Source organism: Hetaerina americana, unplaced genomic scaffold (assembly GCF_022747635.1).
Source record: "Hetaerina americana unplaced genomic scaffold, ioHetAmer1.1.p SCAF_6, whole genome shotgun sequence".
In the NCBI taxonomy this organism is placed as follows: Eukaryota; Metazoa; Arthropoda; class Insecta; order Odonata; family Calopterygidae; genus Hetaerina; species Hetaerina americana.
In genome coordinates, this window is record NW_027287205.1 from 33,152,386 (window position 1) to 33,173,980 (window position 21,595).

Below are 21,595 nucleotides of genomic sequence, written 5' to 3' on the forward strand. Positions count from 1 at the left end.
AATTGAAGAGGGTCTGAGGACCATACTGAATTTTTCGACTGTCACAAAAATTACGGTCTCGAAAATTTGGATCATGTTCCATAAGAATCAATTTTTATCCTTCAGAAAGAAAATGTTATGATAATAATTAATTCCTAAAAATTACGGAGCACTGCAGGGAATTATTTATCAAACTCAAAGTCATGATTAACAGCGATGCTTCCAGTGATAGTTAAGTTCTAATGTTCGTGGTACTTGCTTTTTTGCCGCTCCTCCCACTACGTATCAGTACCGAGCACCTTCTAATAACGATCAATAATTCATTTTCCATTAAGTGGTCGTTGTGGTGAAGTTCTGGTGCATTCCATTTATCATCTAAACTCCCCGATTGGATCTGAAGCATCCGCCTCCAACACCAGATTAAGAAGGTGTACTTATTTAAGTAAAACATATCAGCTTTCAATCCATAGTTTTTCCCAGGAAATCCTTTTCTTTGTTTACTTGATAAAAGGGCTCTCTCTTCGCTATCAAAATTATTTTATTTGTTAAAAAAGTCTTCCGCTTGTATTCATGGCAGCAATAGCATATTTACATATTCCAGCACACATCTTAACTCACCGATTACAAGAACTGACGATATGCGTACATTTAATTAATACTATTAATTATATGCATGTAATTATTATAATTGTAATTACATTCATACAATAAGTACATTTATAAAAGAGGGTGGTATGTAAAAAATAATTGCAATTGTTCTCCACAAGAATTGAAATATAGTATTTACTTATAGCACCAGGAAAAATTGAATTTCTATGAGCGAATGCATATTAACTGAATCACATGTTTATTGAATACATATATGATATTATTCTTTCATATACTTTTGACAGCTTGAAAAACGAGTTTTGCCTAATTTAAAGTTGTTTTATATTATCGGCTTGCCACAAATACCCTGTATTCTACGGATGTATTCCTTAAATATGGAACAACTGATATAGCATTAAGATTTTTGCATTCATTTTTCTTTTAACCACGTATATAACATGTGTACACAATTAATAACTATACAAATTATTTGTATTTCAATATTATTAATTAAAATCCACCATCGCAGTTGATTCCAATTCAGGAGACCCGGCTGGGAAAACCAATTAAACTAGTTTCCAATTCGTAAGGTCGATTCCCCATGGAGTACGTGAATGTCTTCCGAGTGGTCTTTTTTTATTTTGTCTCGCCTTTTTTTATCGTCAACCTTTTGCTTAGCGGAAAAATGCACCCAATTTTTGACCAAAGCATCCGAAAAACATTGTAACAAGTACCAATTTGCAAATGACACACGATAAACTCAATCTCTAGGTTGGGCTGAACGGTGAAGGTGGAGTTCGCATTTTACGAGTTGTAGCGCAAGGAAAGGGAGAGTGTTTTGTACCCAGCACGATATGTCATTTCTCTCGAAGATCTGTTACACTAGTTTGAGTAACTTGTACCTAGAGGAATTACGCGGATACGAACTCGGCAGCTCGCGACTAAGAACCAGACGCTCTATGCAATGGAAAATCTTGTTCTCCGAAAATACCTTCAGGAGAGTGGTCAGTGGCACTTAACTCAAGCCAAATGAACAGACATAGAACAGGAGAAAATTTGGAAGAATAATGGGGATGATGAACACATATCTTCAATTTTGATCGAAGTTCGATTACGTGACATCAGTGAGGATGTGCGTCCTTTGCCCATTCCTAAATCTAAAATCATCTCCACATATCGACATCTTGATATGACTTCTCGACCAATAATCTGATAGCTAACCTAACCTTACCAATACTTTTCCATAGATTTAAATCTGTAGAAAAGTGCAAATTTTTTCTCTCTCATAATGACGAACTTCCACTACATCTCGCCTGAATCTGTTGAACATTACCCATACTGCTTAACTATATGACTACGAAGTAAACTTTTCATTCCATTATCCAATATTTTTCCCATTAAAACCGATTGCATTTATGGTCAAGATAAATCAACAGTTTAATTTGAGTAGATTTAAAAGATAAATCTACGTTATCTTTTGGAAAAAATGCGCTAAAGAGGCATGCTTGACTTACCCTGCCTTAAATTTAATCCTTACCCAAGGATAATCGTTCACATTAAATATTTTTAAGAATACGCATACTCTTACCAGAGGAAAACTAAAATCCTTGTATTTGGAGGATGAGAAGCGTAAGGCAGATTTCACAATTAGATGAGTGAAAATAGAGCAAGGGGAATCCGCCGTCTATCTGGGGAGCAGTATTAGTTGCTTTGGAAGAAGTAAGACCATCATCACGCGAAGAAAAGATCAAGTAAAAAACGCATTCATGAGGATGAGACAACTACTATGTTCAAAGAAATTGAAGTTGAAAACAAGGAAGCAGCTCGTTCAAAAGTTCGTATGCAGCATGGCACTCTTAAGTACCAGAGACATGTTAGATTGTAAGAGTGGACCAGCAAAAAATAGAAGTCTTTGTAACATAATGGTTAAGGATGATGTTGAAGGTGAGGAAAGAGGCAGTAAATAGCAGACCAGGACATGAAAGAATCATATGAAGAACTATAGACCCCATGAACTCATATAGAACCCATGTACTGGACACATCTTGAAGCACAATGGATTAGCTGGAAACATAACAGAAATGAAGGACAAGAGACAAGTACATGGGACAAATTAAGAAGAATATTAAACAGAGAGGCTATCAGGGGGGGGACGGGGACTTCACAATCAACAGAGAAGAATTGAGGGCTGCAGCAATCCAAACATATGATTAAAAAACTGATTATGAAAACCATAAGGCTGTTAACTACAAAGATCTTCTTGAATGACAAAGAGACGGTTTTCATATTAACAATATACCATCCAGAAATGAAAAAAAAGTTTAATCTGTCATCGACACAACATGGCAACGTCCGTGACTATGGTGAATTCAAATAGATGACCCATAGCCATAACCTCACCACTTTCAGTCCTGCTTGGTTGACTTTGTAAAAGCCGGTCGACACTGTGATGGATTTTTCCCGAAACAAATGTTTTATGCATGATTTGAAAGAATCAAAAAATTATATAATAACTTTTTTCGCGACTGCGAGAACAAAAACCCAGGTAGTCTGAAGCAGGGAGCAAACAAAAGTTTGAGACTTCGTGATTTGATCGATTGAGAAGAAACTTAATGCAGCCTGCTGTGGCTCAGATAAACATTTTCAACATTCAATCATCTAACAAATAACAAAAACAAACGAAAAATAAAACAAAGAAGAAGCGGAAACTTCCAAAGACCACTACCATACTTTTATTAAAATATTATGCTTAGCATAAAGCCACGTTAGAAACGCTTCATAGCTCGAAAGCTATGCCTCAAAATCAAATTTGTGCTGCCATTTGTAGTTGATGTTAAACACTACTGTTTGCACAATTTGCGAGCCTTAGCGTCGAGTCAGTTTGGCTGTGCACGTCGATGTAGAGATGTACAGATGCACATAGTTTGGCCGGGGTACAAAATACGATACCCACCGTGCGACCATGTGGTAAAAAAATTCTATCAAATAGTGTGCAGTGATTTCGATATATTTCTCATTTACAGTTGATTTGAGAAGGGGCTATTAAAAAAAGAATGGTAGGAATTTTTCATTCAAATATTTATGTGAAATGAAGATAGGAGTAAAAAAACATGATCCACAGTCCATCTTTCCTATGCCCGAAGTGGACAAACACCGCATATACTTGTGTGTCTAATGCAGTGGTTCTGATTGATTTTCAGGCCCTAATTCTAATTTATAACTTTTGTATAATATTTGCCAGGGTATTGTCCAAATAAATTATTTTTTCGAATAGACAACATTATTTATTCACCTAACTCACCTCTGTAATAATCTCACCATTATTTTTACAATTTCGAGTAAAATTCAGCACTTCCATCTTCAAAATAAATATAGTTTTTCTCGGCATTTACATTTGAACTCAAATCGTTTCTAAGGGTATAGTCTAGGAAGTTTGCCCCCAAAGTTTGAGGGAAAAATATTGAAATTTGGAGATTTTACGATGATATCCGTGATTTAAAAAAATCTAAAATTTTTTTTTTAAATTAACAAACAATTTCTGCATTACGACACAATGATATCATAGAGAGTACATACAATAGTAAATTCAGTTGAGTTTTTAAGGCTTTAACTCAAATAAAAACGAAATGACAACTGTTTTTCCGACTTGGGTTCCATCATACCACAGGTGATCATTATAACCAATTGTGGCTGTGAGGTGTGACCACAACGGGTAAATTTAACACTAGCGCTCCGTTGCATCTCTGGTAGGCCACAAAAATAGCACGATTTCCTTATCTCTGTAACAATTATTTCCAAAAATATTTCAAATTTAGCATTGGGATAAAACGAGGCATTTAAATGCTCGGCACGTACGACTAGCGCCGCTGAGAGAGTTATTGACGTGGACAATAAAAGTTCAAAAATGACGATAGAAAAGCTTAATCAGACAAGTGTAGCTTCCATTAAGGCACTAGCACCAAAGAGACCCACTACAGATACCGTCGGGCATCAATGCCCACACCTTCACGCGATGGTTCCGGGGGGTATAAAAAGTTTTACTCGTACGTTGGGGGGGCAAGTAAAAGAGCAATTCCCACCCGAACGCCTACTGCATTGGGAACACCGAAATGGAATGTGTAGACTGAATGAAATAACTAGGCGATACCCTCACTCACGATCTCTCCTGGGTGAAACGTATTCGTGAAATACGATAATATCGTACGTTGACAAGTTAGAAAAAAATTAGGATTTATTAGAGAATACTGGGTAATTGTAATGAATAGGACAAAGAGAAATGTTATATTTCGTTGGTTAGGCCTCATTTAGAATATGCTGCTATTACATGGGATCCTTACGATGTCGGATTGATTGCCGAACTGGATCGCGTAGAGGAGCAAGATTTGTAAAACATTGTTATGACAAACTTATTAACGTATCCAAAATATTAGAGCAGCTAGGCTGGGAATCACGGAGCGAAGGTTAAGTTACAGATTGAAGCTCTTGCATTAATTGGAAGGACTTCTCTTTAGCAGTGATGTTGAACATGTATTATTACCCCCATCGTACTACGTTAGGAGAGATCATTTTAATAAAATTAGAGAGAGTAAGTTTAGAACAGATAGATTTAAGATGTTTTTTCCACGAACGATAAGGGATCAGAATAACATTCTTCGAACGAGGTAGGGTCATATTCGGGTCAAAATTAGTCTTGCATGTATTCACCCGCTGCCACACACCCTCGCGATAGCTTTCAGGGTATTAAAATAAAAAAATATTATTCTTTTAATCCGCATACTCCTTCCTACCCTTAATCCCATACATCTGCCTGCAATCCAACGTGTCCAATCTTTTTCTTACTTCGATCTCGGTGGCGGCGGGGTAACAGGGCCTTCCAACCCAGAGGTCGCGGGTTCGATTCCCGTCTAGGTGGATTTTCCTCCATCTAGGGCTTGGTTGTACGTGATAGGTTTCAATGTAATGTCTGTAATGCAAAGGTTAGGTGGAAGAAGGGACTATAGGTCTCAACCTTGCCCGATTAAGTCGATAAATAAATAAATATATCTCGACTGCAAAACATTCTATCCCTTATCCAACATTCCATCATCGCTCCATTAGTCCTACATCCCACTTCTTTTTCTCCCAACTTTCTTTCCTTCAATTTCTCCCGGTAACCTATCTCTCCTAGAAATTTTCCGTTCTTTTCTTTTCCTGTTCATTACACTTTTTCCATTCTTCTCCACACCTACATCTCAGAAACACTCCAATCAACTCTTCCCCTCTTACCGCAACAACCAAATTTCCGAACAGTACTAATACTACCCTCCATTTGAGAGTTTTCACCAATCTTTTCTTCACATCTTTAATTTGAGGTCGTTGTCGCCGACTTCCCTCCCCCCCTCCCTATTTGTGAACGAGTCTTTACGTGGGTACATAAATGTGGAAAATAATGATGGCTGTAATAACAGAGGGTTGTGAAAAACGGCAGCAAAACCTTCCCCCACCCCACTCCCCTCTCGTTCCCTCTTTTGAACGTGCGCCTTGCGGAATCTGCATAATTCGTTCCCGTGCCCAGGGATTCAATTTTCCTTATTATTTTCCGACCGGCAAGATTCGCAAGGAAAGGAAGGCATCTGCATTCTTAAAGAGCGCTGGGCCCGAGGTGAGATTCTCTGCGCGAAAAGTTATAATGCACCCATCCTCTTCCGACAACGTTTCCTTCTCTCGATGAAAGGAATTAGATTACTCCCCATTCCCACGCAGAGAATCCATTAATTCATCACATGTTGAACATACCTTTCTTCAAATCGAGGTTATATGCGTCTCTTCGTCAAGATTTACGTCCTCGCTGCAATTTATGAGGGGTATGAAGTACGTAATATGTGAATCCTTGCGGACCTGATGATTGACTGCGTTCTAAATCCATTTTCCCAACTTAGCGCAGTCTTCCAACGAAAGAATCAACTTGGGATAGGATCAGGTTTGAATAGGAACTTTGAAATCTCGTGCGAGTTGGAGCAGTTTTTAACCTCTTAGCGATGTCAGCTCCTCCGACGGTTCGAACGAACTAATGCGTGGAAATATGCCGAAGGGTATAATCAAATACTGGGAGAGGAAAAATGAACTACACGGGGAAACAAAAAATTCCAGGGTATCAATAAACTTACCGACACGTTTAAAACACATAAAAAGTATCTCCGACTAAAAAAAAGATAGAGTACATTGCAAAAACTGAGAGGATATTGATACAAACTATCATGATGACTATCCGCGTTCAAAAGTTTTTTCCTGACGAGACCGTGGACGCGTGCCTGACCAATTTCATAATCGGCGGCCTAATCTGCCAATAAGAGTGTAAGGTTCCAATAGTTCATTTGGAACCGAATGGGCACAAAAGAATGTCTCATATCTTAATGTTGCGACATTAAAGTGACAACATTTGTACGAAAGAGAGTATCATGGGTAAGGTGCACACAAATTGTGGGATGAGGGGATAAGAAAGAAGTAATCGGAATAATAACACGCGGAGAACAATATAAGGTGGAAAGATAAACACAACATACGAGTACAATGAGGAAACATTTATTTGTTTCCTAGATTTCGAGGAAACGATCGATAGAGTAAACTGGGTAGAATTAATGAATGTACTGCAGAAAATTGGAGTAGATATCGAGATGCCATTTTTTCCACGAACGATAAGGGATCAGAATAACGTTGCCCGACCACGGTAGGGGTAAACATACACGGGTCAAAATTAGTGTGGCGTTTATTCACCCCCAGCCACACACACGAGTAGGTGGCTTGCAGGATACTACAAAACCCTAAATAGATTGGAGGGCTAGCTGAAGAGTTGGGACTGACAGTGTTAGGAATAGGGATAAAGCAGGGTCGTCTATTACCACCCGTGCTTTTCAACGCATATACGAAGGGAAAGGAAGAATTATTATTAGGTAATCTACCGGTTAAGGTAGGTCTTTGGATGGACACAGCTCCTAAATAAGTATTTTGTGACTCCTAACAAAACACAAAATCCATCATCCTACTCTACATCAGAGTAGGCTTTTCTGCTTCTTTGCGTAACGTAAGAAGAAGCATGATACTTATTTCAGGAACTGAAGTCAGGATGCGCAGTATTGCATGCAAACTCGGTGCTAAGTCTCAGATGAATCCTTTTACACGATTTAACTCTCCTCAGTCGACGTTCGTTTCTCATTCATGAACAAACGCGTAGTTTGATTACATCGACGGCAGTGTTTACGAATGAATTACAATAATAATTTAGTAGCCCCGTTGGCTTCCACACATAGTTGAGACAAGAAAACGACTATAGTATTAGAAACAATTGCCAAAAGATTACAATCTAAAAGAAGAGAAAGGGAAATTGGACAAATAATTATATTTCCCTGTTGAAATAAAGAAATTATGGATGCCTATAAATAAATTTTTGACCTCGACGTAACCATCGGTAGTCTATAGAAACGGCGCTGCTCCTCTTTGATTGGTATTTGGACGCAATAATGGGACAGAAAATAGCATCGTGCCTTTTTTTTGTTTTCAGAGCAGAACATCGAGTTCAATTCATTTATCGAATGGGATTCCCACATTTTAAAAGATACATTTTTAGGTATCCTGAATTCAGTACTAATTTAGGTCTTGGAATAATCATTAAGTTCTACGACCTTTTAAGTACGTCATGTTTAAGCATCGCTATAACTAATTCTAAATTCACGTCAACGTGGAGATTAAAGAGCATGAGAGTCATCGCTCAAAGGCCGAGTAAGGCTATTAGAGCCAACCGGGAATACTAATAAGGAATGACGGGAAATAATATTACACATTTGACCACGAGAGGCGCTATAATGCGCGGCATTTCCAGGTACGTAGTATCCAATGTAATTGCAATCTGAGTGCATTGCGAGTCGCAAATCGTTTTTATTTTATTTATTTATTTTAGTACCCTGCACGCCACCGATAGGGGGTGTGGCAGGGGGTGAATATACACCAGACTAATTTTTACCTGAACATGACCCTACCGCGGTCGAACAATGTTATTCTGATCCATTATCGTTCGTGGAAAAAATGAAATCTTAAATCTATCTGTTCCACACTTAATCTCTCTAATTTTATCGGCATATTCTCTCCTAACGTAGCAAGATGGGGTAATAATACGAGGGTCATCCGGAAAGTAGTACCCGTTCGTGAAATAAAGACACAAAAGTAAATATTAACAAACATAAAAAATTTTATTTGAAAGAGGATACTTTAAACTACTTCTCAACATAATCTCCAAGCAAATTAAGGCATTTGTCATAACGTGTGACAAGTTTCTGTATTCCTGCTGCATAGTCCTTCGCCGCCAGCTCATTGAGATACGCGAGGGACCCATCTTGCACAAATTTTTGCATAATGCAGATGGTGTTTAACAATTTCATGAACAATTGTTCGAGAAACATTGGGAAAATGCTCACAGATGTCATCAATTGTGACGCGCCGATCGTTCATCACGAATTCGTCAACTGAGCTCACCAGTTGGTCTGTAATGACAGACGGTCTCCCCGAACGCTCATCGTCGTGTGTGTTCCCCCTCCCCATGTTGAAGTTGCGACACCACCGCCGAACAGACGACTCGTCCATTACATTGTCTCCATACACCTCCTTTAATTGGCGATGAATATCACATGGGCGAACGTTTCTTGCATTGAGGAATTTAATCACTGCCCTCACTTCACAACTGGCGGCGTTCTCAATTTTTTTAAACATTGTAAACAATCACAGAAACAACACAGGCAATGCTAGCGCAACGCAACTTGGCTCAGAGAAGGCAGACAAGCCACTGAAGCTATCTGACCTCGTCCAGCGGCTACTCGCGTCGTCAGCACTTCATGCGGCACGAACGGGTACTACTTTCCGGATGACCCTCGTACATTTTCAACATCACTGCTAAAGAGACTCCCTTCCAAATTTATGTAATAGATTTAATTCTGTAATTTAAACTTTGCTCCGGGAGTGATTTCCAGACTAGCTGATCTAATATTTTTGATATTATACTAAGTTTATCATGGCAACGTTTTACTCATCTAGCCATTCTACGCTGCTCGCGATCCAATTCGGTGATTAATCCAAATGAAAAAATTGCATTAAAAATGTATCCTTACTTTTCGCAGAAAGACGTTAATTTCGAAGAAGAGATCGCGAAATGACAGGCAATTATCTAGTTTATAGGTCAAGTTTGTGCAAGTATTTGAACATATTTTCCACGATCCTAACCTAATTGTTCGCCCCACAGTTACTAAATACTCGTATAAAATAGAATGGGGATGTAGGTGCCCGTCATAATGCTATTAGTGATAATGGGAATTGGAGCAACCTTCCCAACCCCGGCGACCACAATCTGTATAATCATCCTTCATTTACTAAATATTACGTCGTTTTCTTCTCTCCGCGTGCAGCGACTTATTAAAATGCCTCACCTCCATCTTCCCGTTCATCGTCCACGACGACGTGCAGCGTGATGCTCGACTGTTCGGCGCTGTCGGCTAAGGAGCACGTGTACATTCCTTCATCCGCCCGCACCACTATCTTCTTGAGCAAGGAGGATCTCCTGGATCCGTTGATCGACGCATGTGTCTCGATGTCCGTCGCAGACGACAAACTGACGACCTGGATTTGAAGAAAAGATGAAGGAAAAGCATTTAAGGGGGCTATAATGACTGAATCCCCGACCTGGATATAGGAAATCCTTGGAAAGTGGTCACAGTGCCAACGGTTACCGATGGATTTCGTTAATACTACGACAGGTTTTTGTGGATTTTAATATAAATATCAAGTCGAATGGCATATGGGTTCAAGGGAGATTAATCAAAAATTGCTCATTTTCTCTAGGAATATGTCATCAATGTAACGGGATTAATAAACATGAACTAGCGAAAAATCATTTACTAGTGATTTATATTCAAACTTTCAATGTTCTTCGCGGGGTCTGTCAGCCACGATATTTACATTCCCGTGGAGAATTAAGGGTAGCGGGTGCAACCGTTGGAATTGCAATGATTGATTGATGGTTCTGGCGGCTCTTTTCATATCGATAAGCTGTTTGTTCTCCAGAATAAAGCCTCTAAAATAAAAAAATAGTTTATCAATATTTGTCACCGACGCATTTTCCCAGTTTTTTGGATAATTAATTCAAAATACATTTGTTTCCAATGACATATTTCCCCCGGGAATTTTGTTATCTTCGTTTCCGCATGGAATTAAGTCAGTTTCTCTCCATTAAACTTACATTGATTTGGTTACAGACTATCCCAGCCGTAGCTACTGCAAAGATACCAACATATATAGAGAGAGCACATTCCCCATAAAAAAAGAGAACGTGTTTCGGGCATGGTATTTTCTAAACACACCTTAATTTCAACGGTATTTAGTGAAATAAATAATAGGATAAAAATCCTTCATACGGGCAGGAAATAATTTGCAATATAAGGACCACTTCCTTGAATATCCTCGATCGTTAGCACAGAAAAACGGTATTCAAAATATACACACAAGACACACAAACCAAATATGACATCTACATTAAAAAAATGAAGGCAATCGATTTTTTTTGTCATTAGTTAATATCTTTTGAAAACCAATCTAATTTTGAATATTTTGGTAAAATTTGCTCACCATCTGGGAAAGGAAATAGTATATATTATTGCCACTTTCAGAGGGTCAAGATATTTACATAGAATACAAATAATCGATTCCATTATAAAGGCGGAGTGAAGGCAACATATCAATCTTTTATATTATATCCATTCTTATGGTAAAAATGAAGATCATACCGGTTGGAGGAATTATTTTGTATAAAATTTGATGGTCTAATTGAAAATACATTCTATATTACAAAATATGGATTACACCTTCACCATTCAACACTAATACTCACACGTACCACCCAACAAAAATAAAACTGGATTATGCACGTTTTCGAGCCAAATTAAATGGCTCGCCAAGATTTCACAATGCTAATGCTTTACTATAAAAGCTTGCACAATGTTCACGTACCACACACGGCCCTTCGTTGTTCTGAATACAGCATAATGACAACATTATTATGAAAATTGCTTAACAGAGATATATGAACGACAGAGCCTTTTGAAGGTCGTTCAAAGTCCGGCCAACACGGAGGCTTCCATTGAATGTCCTATCCAATCCCGTAAGAAAACTCACCGTCCCATCATGAAGCCAGCCTGGGTAGGAAGAATCCTCGTGATCGCCCTGTGGCTGGGATACGATGCACGTTAAGTTAAGCGGGCCTCCAAGGGTCACGAAGAGATCAGGGCCACCCAGGATGCTCACGGAAGGTGACGTCGCGTTATCATCCACTAGAATGATTGAGAAGGAAAGGAAAATATGGCAGATTAAAAAATTAAACGCTAAACACACGATAAATATAATTGCATAATACCGAGTAATACCCAAAAAACATTTTCAGCGCGGCAGGGTTAGATTGATGGCCATGGGAAATACATGCATACGTATTAAATTGAATCGAAAAGTTTTTTTACCGAAGCAAATCCTACGGAGAAATCTATATTACAAAATATTCATTTCCATCATTGATATTCTTCCGATGAAGGTAACAACAGAGACGAAGACTATTTCAAATTTCCACTTGATAAAAATTTATTGCCGAAGAATTTCGATGTATTACATCATTTTTAAGAGAAGATCTCACTCTACAGTCCTAAATATATACACACACACACATTATGAATAAATAAATAAATAAATAAATATATATATATATATATTTATTGGGGAAGGGGATGTATCCACGTGCTGGGATGTATCTACGTGCTGGGAGGGGTTGGGGGAGAGGCGGATGGCAAAAAAACCGAACTCTTGAGGATGGGAGAAAAACAGGTAGAAGTGGGGGTGTGGAGATTGAGCGTTTGTAGAGGAAGAGGAAAAGACAAAAGAGTACGAAGAGTCCAGTTGTTTGCGATGTGACGTTATTTTCCTCATATCTGTGTCCCTTTTGGCGTCCACGGTCCCGTCACAACACGGTGTCCGAGGAAGGAGGATGGTGTCCTGTATTGCCGGCTCCGGTACGTTGGGCGATCCGTCTCTTTCATTGGGGATCATCTAGGTGCCTAGAGTATATCCACTCCGCAGTTGTAATGAGTGGGAGGTTGGTGTCCTCCTTTGTCGGTTCAAGACAAAGACTCTGTACAGTGAAAGTTTCTCTTCAAGGACACTAACTTTTGAGAGGCTTTTGAAATGTGGGTGTGGAGAAGAATGGAGAAGGTGAAATGGACCTAGAAGAAACAAATGAGGAAGTACTTGGTATGGTGGGTGAAGAGAGGGGTTTGCTGGGAGTAATCCTATGGAGGCAGGAAAAATGGATGAAGGGGGTATTGATCGGCAGTGGGATGTTGAAGACTGTGATAGAGGGGAGAATGTTGGGAAAAAGAGGAAAGGGAAGGAACAGGATAGGGATGTTGGACGGGATGAAGGGAGGAAGAAAGTACTCAGAGCTGAAGAGGGACCTGATGTAGAGTAGGATGTTGTGTTTTGCTTGGGGTCACAAATTATTTGTTTAGTAGTTGTGTCCATCCAAAAACCTACCTTAACCGGTAGATTACCTTATAATAAGACACGGGAAGAATTAAAGCATTTCTGCGACATAATTCACATTATCTGGGACTTTTACGAGTGTCATCGGCAACACACGCCTCAAATTAAAATGAATCTCTGCTAGGAAATATAATAAGAATAACAATATGCAATTTATCAGATATATTTAGGAATTAAAAACTAGTTATTCACACCGTAGTCAAGACTACTTGTATTGTGCTCTGAGTTATCATTCTTTCGCAGCAGCAAACATAAATGAAAATGGTAGCCCGAAAAATACTCACTGGATGATGTGCCTTTCTTTATCATTACAAAAATGTTCACATGACATGTCAAAAAAATAACTTTCACCTAACTTCTTTTTACATTTCATAATTGACATGCAAAAAGATTAAACTTAGAATAAACTGATTTATTAATCCACAGTTTAGCCTCGGCATTAATATAAACGAAAACAGGTACACTAGAGCCTGTAAAGAAGACGAATTTTGATTTTAATTATAGTATGAAGCAAGTATTGAGAGCTAAAGAAAGAATTATTATTAAATTTATTAATGGGTCAAATGATTTTTTGTTCCATGATACTAAGGGCTTAGGAGTACAGAGTACATCAAAAAGTATCAGTGTCCATCAAAAACCAACCATAAACCGGTAGACTTCTACTAATAATAAAAGCCCAAGGGCCGAAACGAATTTCTTCCACGAATACGCCTCTGGAAATTGAGCTTTCTCTAATATTTCATTGTTTAGGAACGAGAGATAACATTGACAGAAACATTTAGAAGGCGCTTTGCGCTAACCATTAAACGAGAATCGATCAAGTCAAGTAAAACCCTGGGCTTGTCAATTAGAATTAAACTTAAAAAAAGTGCGTAGTAATAATGTTTTGGAAAAAGAGTAACTCCTACCCGAATACCTATTGTATTGGGAACACCGAAATGGAATGTGTAGAATCAATTAAATACCTAGGCAATATCCTTACTCACGATGTCTCCAGGGTAAAACACATACGGGGAATATGTAGGCAAGCTAACAAAAAATTAGGATTTATTAGAAGAGTACTGGGTAAATGTGATGAAATGGTCAAAGAAAAATGTTATCCGGCGTCGGTTAGGCCTCATTTAGAATATGATGCAAGAATATGGTATCCTAACGAAGTTGGATAAATTGCCGAATTGGATCGCGTGCCAGAGGAGCTAGATGTTTAAAACGCTGCAACGATAAACTTACCTGTATATTAAGAAGCGTGTCCAAAATATTAGAGCAGCTATGCTGGGAATCACTAACTGAGCGAAGGTAATGCTATTGCATTGATTGGAAGGGCGTCTCTTAAGCAGTGATGTTGAAAATGCATTATTACTCCCGTCGTACTACGGTAGGAGAGATCATGCTAGTAAAATTAGTATCTTGATATATCTTGTTAGTAAAATTAGAGACATTAAGTGTAGAACAGATAGAATTATGATGTAATTTTTTCCCCGAACGATAGGGGATCGTTGTTCGACCGCGGTAAGGTCATGTTCCGGTAAAATTATTCTGCGTGTTTTCACCCCCTGCCATACACCCGGACGGTGGCTTACAGGTCACTAAAATAAGTAAATATAAGAAAAACGGGCATTGAAAATTGACGCGATGTGTCAGAGATGTCGTTTGAAGAGGAACTGAAGAATCGGCGCGAAGGGAGAATATCAATGTCCTTGATGGTTCCACAACTTCAAAAACAGATGGCAGCAACTAGCGTTAAAAATGTGTGACAACTTGAAGTCTACTGTATTTCCTTCTGTTATTGTAAAAAAGCTTATATTACTGAAATTTAAAGTCACTGAAATGGAAAGAAACACAAGGCATGCATGTACGTCCCTATGACCACAGATATAAATGAACAAAAACGAAAATAAATAGAAATGCGAAGCTAACATTTCTGTTCAGAGAAATTATAACTAACTGAAGAATTCCTCAAAGTCACAAAGGCATTGGCATTGGTAGTGTTCAATAGTTGATGGGAGTCACTCCAGAAAATCTATCCCCACGTCTAGTAACAGAAATCGAGGTTTCAAAATTTGAATTTGTAAAGGCAATCTACCCAATGTCATCACGTGACTTCATTAACTCAGGAAAATGCAGGTAACTCCATTCCGAAAGGTGTGAATGGATAAGTTTTGTAACAGATCCCGTGGAGTATCTATCGGTAATTGGCAAACATGCTGCGCTCTACAAGTTCCAAAACCTATGATTTTTCAAAGCTATGGCAATCATAATGATTTATGCTCGAATGATAATTCGTCGGTCACCGATAAATCCATTTGAATATACGCAGCGTCGTTATAAGTTAGCATAATCCAAAATAGAACATGCAACTGAAGTATGTTGGAGTGCAAAGATAAATTTTACCGCAAACCAAATGAATCATTACTACCACGAATGGACGAAATGCCCTTCACAAGACGATACGGAATTTTGACGGAATATGTATAAAAACAGAACAAATAACATGACTTCATATATGACAATGTAAACCCACATACTAAAAACCCAAAGATATTTATTTTCCTACTTAGATTTACTATTTGATATACAATGAGCGGACGACCTTCATTATTATATAAGTGACGATCCGCAATACGTCACAATCCGTCACATGCGTATCGTTGCTCTTTTATTTTAAATCGACATACCACGCAACTGAGTTGTCTCGGGCGAAACTCCGGATGAAAACAAACGAAGGGCAAAGTCCGGCACTTGTTCATCGCCCGAAGCTGAAACTTCGACATTCTAAAGCCATTTTTTATTTATTTTTATTTAATTTAAATTCAATTCTCTCGAAACCAACGAATCCGGAACGTCTGGATAGTCGTTTGAATATGGACGATGTTTTTTTTTTGATTGGTCGAAAACAATTCTTGTCCGGTCAAAAAAAAATAAAAAAATAGGATTCAAATCAACTTCACAGTTTGAACAAAATAACGGACGTTTTTGAATACGAAGCCGTACGCCACGAGGGAAGCCACCGCAGTGCCGCCACTCGAACCTCGGATGATAAACGGACCACGGCACGTTTGAACTGTCGGCCATCATTCTTCCGAGTGCATTCCGCTAATTTTTTTAACACGCGAAAAGTGTAAAAAAACGGGACAAGAGGGACAATCGGTTAATGGTGAATAACGGCGGACGTGGTGTCCCACTTCTTTTTCAAGTGCTGCGTTTAAAACGCGGAGTGCGGAAAAAAAAATAAATTTACCCGCCTTAATTCATTTGCGTACAACACATCAAATTAGTAACGGTTAGGTGCTATGGCCTAAACAACATTAAAAATAAACAAGGAGGAACCTCTTAAATTTGGAAATATAAATATTCTCGCTGAACTAGACAACTTATTAAACACGCGTACGGTTCCCGCAAGAACAAAGCCTTCGTCCCAGTGTTTCCAAATCTTCTCTTCCTTCTCAAATAGCACTTTTTGTGTATTAAATTGACGTCTGAATTCCCATTTTATTTCCGGCAGAGCATATGAAGGTAAAAGCAGAGTTCCCGTGTCCAATTATATCATAGAGTTAAGAAGAGATAGAATGCGCATTACGTCATTAATGGTGTTACAACAATGTTGGCGAAAAATGCCACTATCACGTGACAAAGACCATTGTTACAGTACCAGGCGTTACTAACTCCAATGTAACTGTTACGGATACGATTGCTTACTTAAACAGAAGAACGGCACCATAGCATTTATTAGGCATAGTATTTATTACGAGTTTGAAATGCAAATGGAAGGGATGAAAAACATACCAGATCTTTCAGCTATTTCGGAAACCAGCGCCTAAGCGTTCGATATGCAAAATATATAAAATAAGATCATCGGATAGCACTTGATAAATTTAGTTGACAGTATTTTTTCAGTATTATTATTAAACTATTCTTGCTACAGCATTGATTCTTTGAAAATCTTATGATGAGATAAATAACTAATCTTTTTTGCGACAATTCAGTTGACGGATTTGTCCTGCGCTTGATGTAAAATCACTTGTACAGAAATAATTTATGAACAGCCAAAATCATACCAATGTGACGTAACAGCATTGGTTCCTCAGTCAAAAATCGTCTATCCTCCCCCACCATGCTTAGAACTGTTTCCTTTCGGCACATTTAACCTTTAACATCCTTCTCCACACCCATACCTCAAAAGCCTCCAATCCACGCCTATCATCCGGTTTCAATGACCATGTTTCCGCTCCGCACATAACCAAGCTCAAGAAACTATTGAACAGATACGGAAAAAATAAATTACGACGCAAAATTTCATGTTCCGGTCAATTGAAAAATCAACATCAAGTGTCCTGGGGGTGCACTCATTCCATCAAGCCCTCCGCCAACTGCAAATACACGAAATACCTCTCCTGGGTGAACCCAATGCAGGGAATATGTGGACAACCTAACAAAGAATTAGTATTTAATAGATGAATATTGGGGAAATTGGAGGAAAAGGCTAATTAAAGATTAAATATCTTGCATTAATTGGATGTCTCTTTAGCAATGATGTTGGAAATGTGTTATTAGTTCTATCGTACTACGGTAGGAGAGATTATGTAACTAAAATTATAGAGATTAAGTGTTGAACAGATAGATATAAGATGTCGTTTTTCCCATGAACGACAAGTGATCAGAATAAAGTGCCCGACAGCAGCGCTAGGGGGAAAATATTTGGCATCAAACTCATTCTGGTGTCCCCTTCCGCAAACCTAGCTTTGGCTTGCAGGGTACTATGCAGATGTACTTCATTCACAAATTTTTTCGAGTGATTGTAAATTCACTTGTAATAAGACTTGCAGCCCCAGGTAGCAACAGCTTACAGATATGCGGTTGGGTTAGGAAATGGCGGAGACTTTTTATTCATCCTAGCGAGACTACTAAGGGGATAAACAACGAGCGATATCCAAAGTCTTTGCCGAAAACAAACACCCCCACAGCTGTGTACTACAGATAATGTATACCCATTATTGCGACGCCAGAAGCGTGCGAGCAGCCATCTGCCAGGCAACACTTGAAGCTCGCTCGCGATAGCACGCTCTTATAAAGTGCGAACCGATAAGCAGGTTAAATAGGTTGCTATTACAGAGAGCGTAGGAAACGTGAGAACGCAAGGCTCACAAACCCACGAAGGGAAGGGGAAGGAATTCAAAATCTCTCGATCGCACCCTACGCCCATGGATCTAGGATAAATGCTACCAGGATGTCCTACTAGTACTGAAGTAATATTAAAAAAAAATAAAACAAAAAAATTCAATGGCCGTGAAGAATTTGACACCAATTGTGATATTTCGAGCTGGACGTCAACCCTTATCACGTCTATCGAACCTGCAATCTTAATATTGTGTTTTTTACGCCTCAGCAGGCGATGGAGAAGCCTTAAATAGCGGGTTAAGATTTCGATTGCTAATCAGGTGTAAATCCTGGTGATACCTTTCACCCTTGATAAAACCCTGATAACCCTGCTATTTTTTAATGCTATCATATTGATTAATTGACCGTTCGTGATGGGAAACGTAACCGAGGAAAGATCACAACCATGAATATGTATCTTTGAGTTCTAGATAAACATGCAGTTCTGGATTTGTAAAACTTTCTAATGATAAACTGAGTAAAGTATCAAAATAATTGGAGGAACTAGGTTGGGAATCATTCAGGAACGAAGGCTAAATTACAGATTAAATACTATCTAGCATGGATTCTAGGAATAGATCTATCGCCATCTAGGAAGGAAGTTTTTCCAACGAAGATGTCGAAAATGTATTACTAGCCTAATCGTCCTACGGTTGGAGAGATCATGTACACAAAGCAGAAAGATTAAGTTTAGAACAGATATTTAAAATGTAATTTTTACACGAAAGATAAGGGATTAGAATAATAATAACCGACAGCGCTAGGCGGAGAAATATTTTTCTTTTAAATCCCCAGTAGCCTAGTATGTTGGTAGTAGCCTGGAATGTAACCTAAGTAGCCTTTATATTATCTAGCTATAGTTATTGTCCTTCTTGTTCCCTAATATTCCTCTCGCAGGCCTAGGGAAGTGTATCTCACCTAGAAACCGTAGAGCATATACTGTACATTAATCTTCCTTATTTAAATTATTTTTCCAGAAATATATTGCATCGAAAAATTAAGAAAAGTTTAAATTTTGATGCTGCATGCCAAGTGTATAAGTAATCACCGTCTGCCATACACCCTAGGGGTGGCTTGCAAAATACCATGTAGAACGATAAAGAAAAAAAAGATAACTAAAAAAATAAAAAAAGATAAGATAAAGATAAAAAGAGAGGGTGGATCTCACCAGCATTCATAACTTTTCATCATTAATAACCATTAATTAGTTAATAGAGTCACTCCTATTTACTGGGTTCTGCATCTCTATATCAATGGATACTGTTCTGGTCATTAATTTAACAATATAACTGATTTTTATTGCTGAGTAACGTTTATGAAACAAAATTATGAAAATATCAGTGATCAATCACTATTTTTTTTATGGTGAAATCGATGAAAAGGCATGAGATAGGGATAGTGATTACGTTGACACCTACGGGAACTACTGGGAGCCACGCTTCTGCTAGTAAATTAGACCACCAGGATAAATTAAGGGGAACAAGAATTCAAAACCAAAACATTTAAATAATCCTCCTTGCCCTGAATAATTTGAAATCAGTGCCTCAACAAATATACCAAGCGTTGATTAAAGTGTGATCATATACATTTCATCCGTATCATTTTCCTAGCAATACTTTGATTTTACTGTTAGCACCACGCTTAATGTATGGTGCATGTTTCATTGATCAGACAATAGTATTGCGTCTGCCATTGTAAGTTGAAACGTTCGCCTACGGTAACAATTGAGGTGAATTGGGAGGGTGCATTGTAAGTTTGCTTTCGTCGGGACATGTCGTCAGCCGCGGAGTATGTCCCGAGGACGGTTGACGTGGAGTTTCAGTCACTTTTCTTACGGAAGTAAACATTAACATCGCTAAAGCCGATGAGAGAGGAATTGAATAACCTCGATTCACCTCATGTGGTTTCCTTTCACGAGGGATTCACTTTCTCCCACAAAAAAATTAAAACCTGTGTAACATTTGAAGTTGAATTTATTGCCGTTTTAGATCGCGTGCAGCGTAGAGGAGCTGGATTCGTAAAACGTTATGATAAACTGAGCAGTGTATCAATATGTTCCTATCATTCTACGGTGGGACAGATCCTTGAAATGAAATTACACAGCTGCAGTGCGGAACAGATAAATTTAAGATGTCACTTTTCCCACGAACGATCAGAATGACGTTATCCGACCGCGCTAGGCTATGTATGTAACACCACACGCCACACACCGATTTACACGGCATAATGTAGATGTAGAAGGTTATACAAAAACCGCCACAATTTACATGAAAAATTGGTGAACCAAGCGAGGATTGGGTAGGATGACGGAAGTCCACACAAACTTGGATATTAACACAGTAATGTCAACCGTTCCTCACTGGGGTTGCTTTGATTTCTATCAGAAGACGTCGGGACGTCCATAATAAAACAAACGACGAAGGGATATGGTGGGAAATGAGAACTTCGTAGTCGTTGGGGGACGATGCTGCTTTTTTTGTTGATAATGATAACGATGTGGTGGTGGTGGGGGGGTGCGGAAGGCGATCGGATTTTATTTCGCTCCCTCCGAGGAGTTGCGGCCTTAGAAGGGCCAAATCGCGGCGTTATTTCCGGAACTCGCTTCCGGGGGGGCCCGTAGGGATTTGGTCAGCCAGAACATAATTTCCCCCGGGGATATGGAGGCGTTCCTGCGGCGATTGGCGGAGTAGTTGCGGGTGGAGTGAGGTGAGGGACTATGGGTAGACAGGACAGGGATATTAGTGGGTGGGCTGAGGCTAGGTCATTCGACGTCTGCAACTCAAGTGCATATAGTATGGCCCACACCCTGACGCTCCCACCCTCGGGAAAAATTGAAATTTCACTTCCTTTGCTTAAAACGAAGTCATGAGAAAGTTACGAACAGCTAACAAGTACGTCATCTCACGTGTCGATGATTCATGACATTAAGATTCCTCGAAATCTAATCATTAAGAGGTGCTTCAAGTACAAAGGTCACCCATGTTTTTCTCGAGACTGATGATGGTGGATAGAAAGAGAGGCAGATGATCTTAAAAAACTCGGGCACTCTTGGTAGTGAGAAACCACGGATGGATGCACATTACAGGGCAGAGGGTATTCCCAATGTTTAAGCAAAGATTCAAAATAATAATTTTGTTAAGTATTCCAAGAAACTGTGGCAGATGCCGCAACAATAACTTTCCACGGAGTCATACGCTAATATGCATTGCAATGTAGTAATTTCAGAGTGTAAAAATCATTCGCCTTGACCGGTATTCGAACCCGGATCCCTCTA

The 21,595-nt window shown here is 38.9% G+C and overlaps 1 protein-coding gene across 1 annotated transcript in view; it reads right to left on the reverse strand.

The window, feature by feature from the left end:
* LOC139695501 (uncharacterized) overlaps positions 1-21,595 on the reverse strand; it is a 321,860-nt gene that overhangs the window by 43,825 nt on the left and 256,440 nt on the right. Inside the window, exons 2-3 of the mRNA XM_071594295.1 lie at positions 11,758-11,912; positions 10,017-10,206 (exon numbers count right to left, since the gene is read on the reverse strand). Of these exons, the coding sequence (XP_071450396.1) occupies positions 10,017-10,206; positions 11,758-11,912 (345 nt within the window). The remainder of the gene's footprint in view (positions 1-10,016; positions 10,207-11,757; positions 11,913-21,595) is intronic.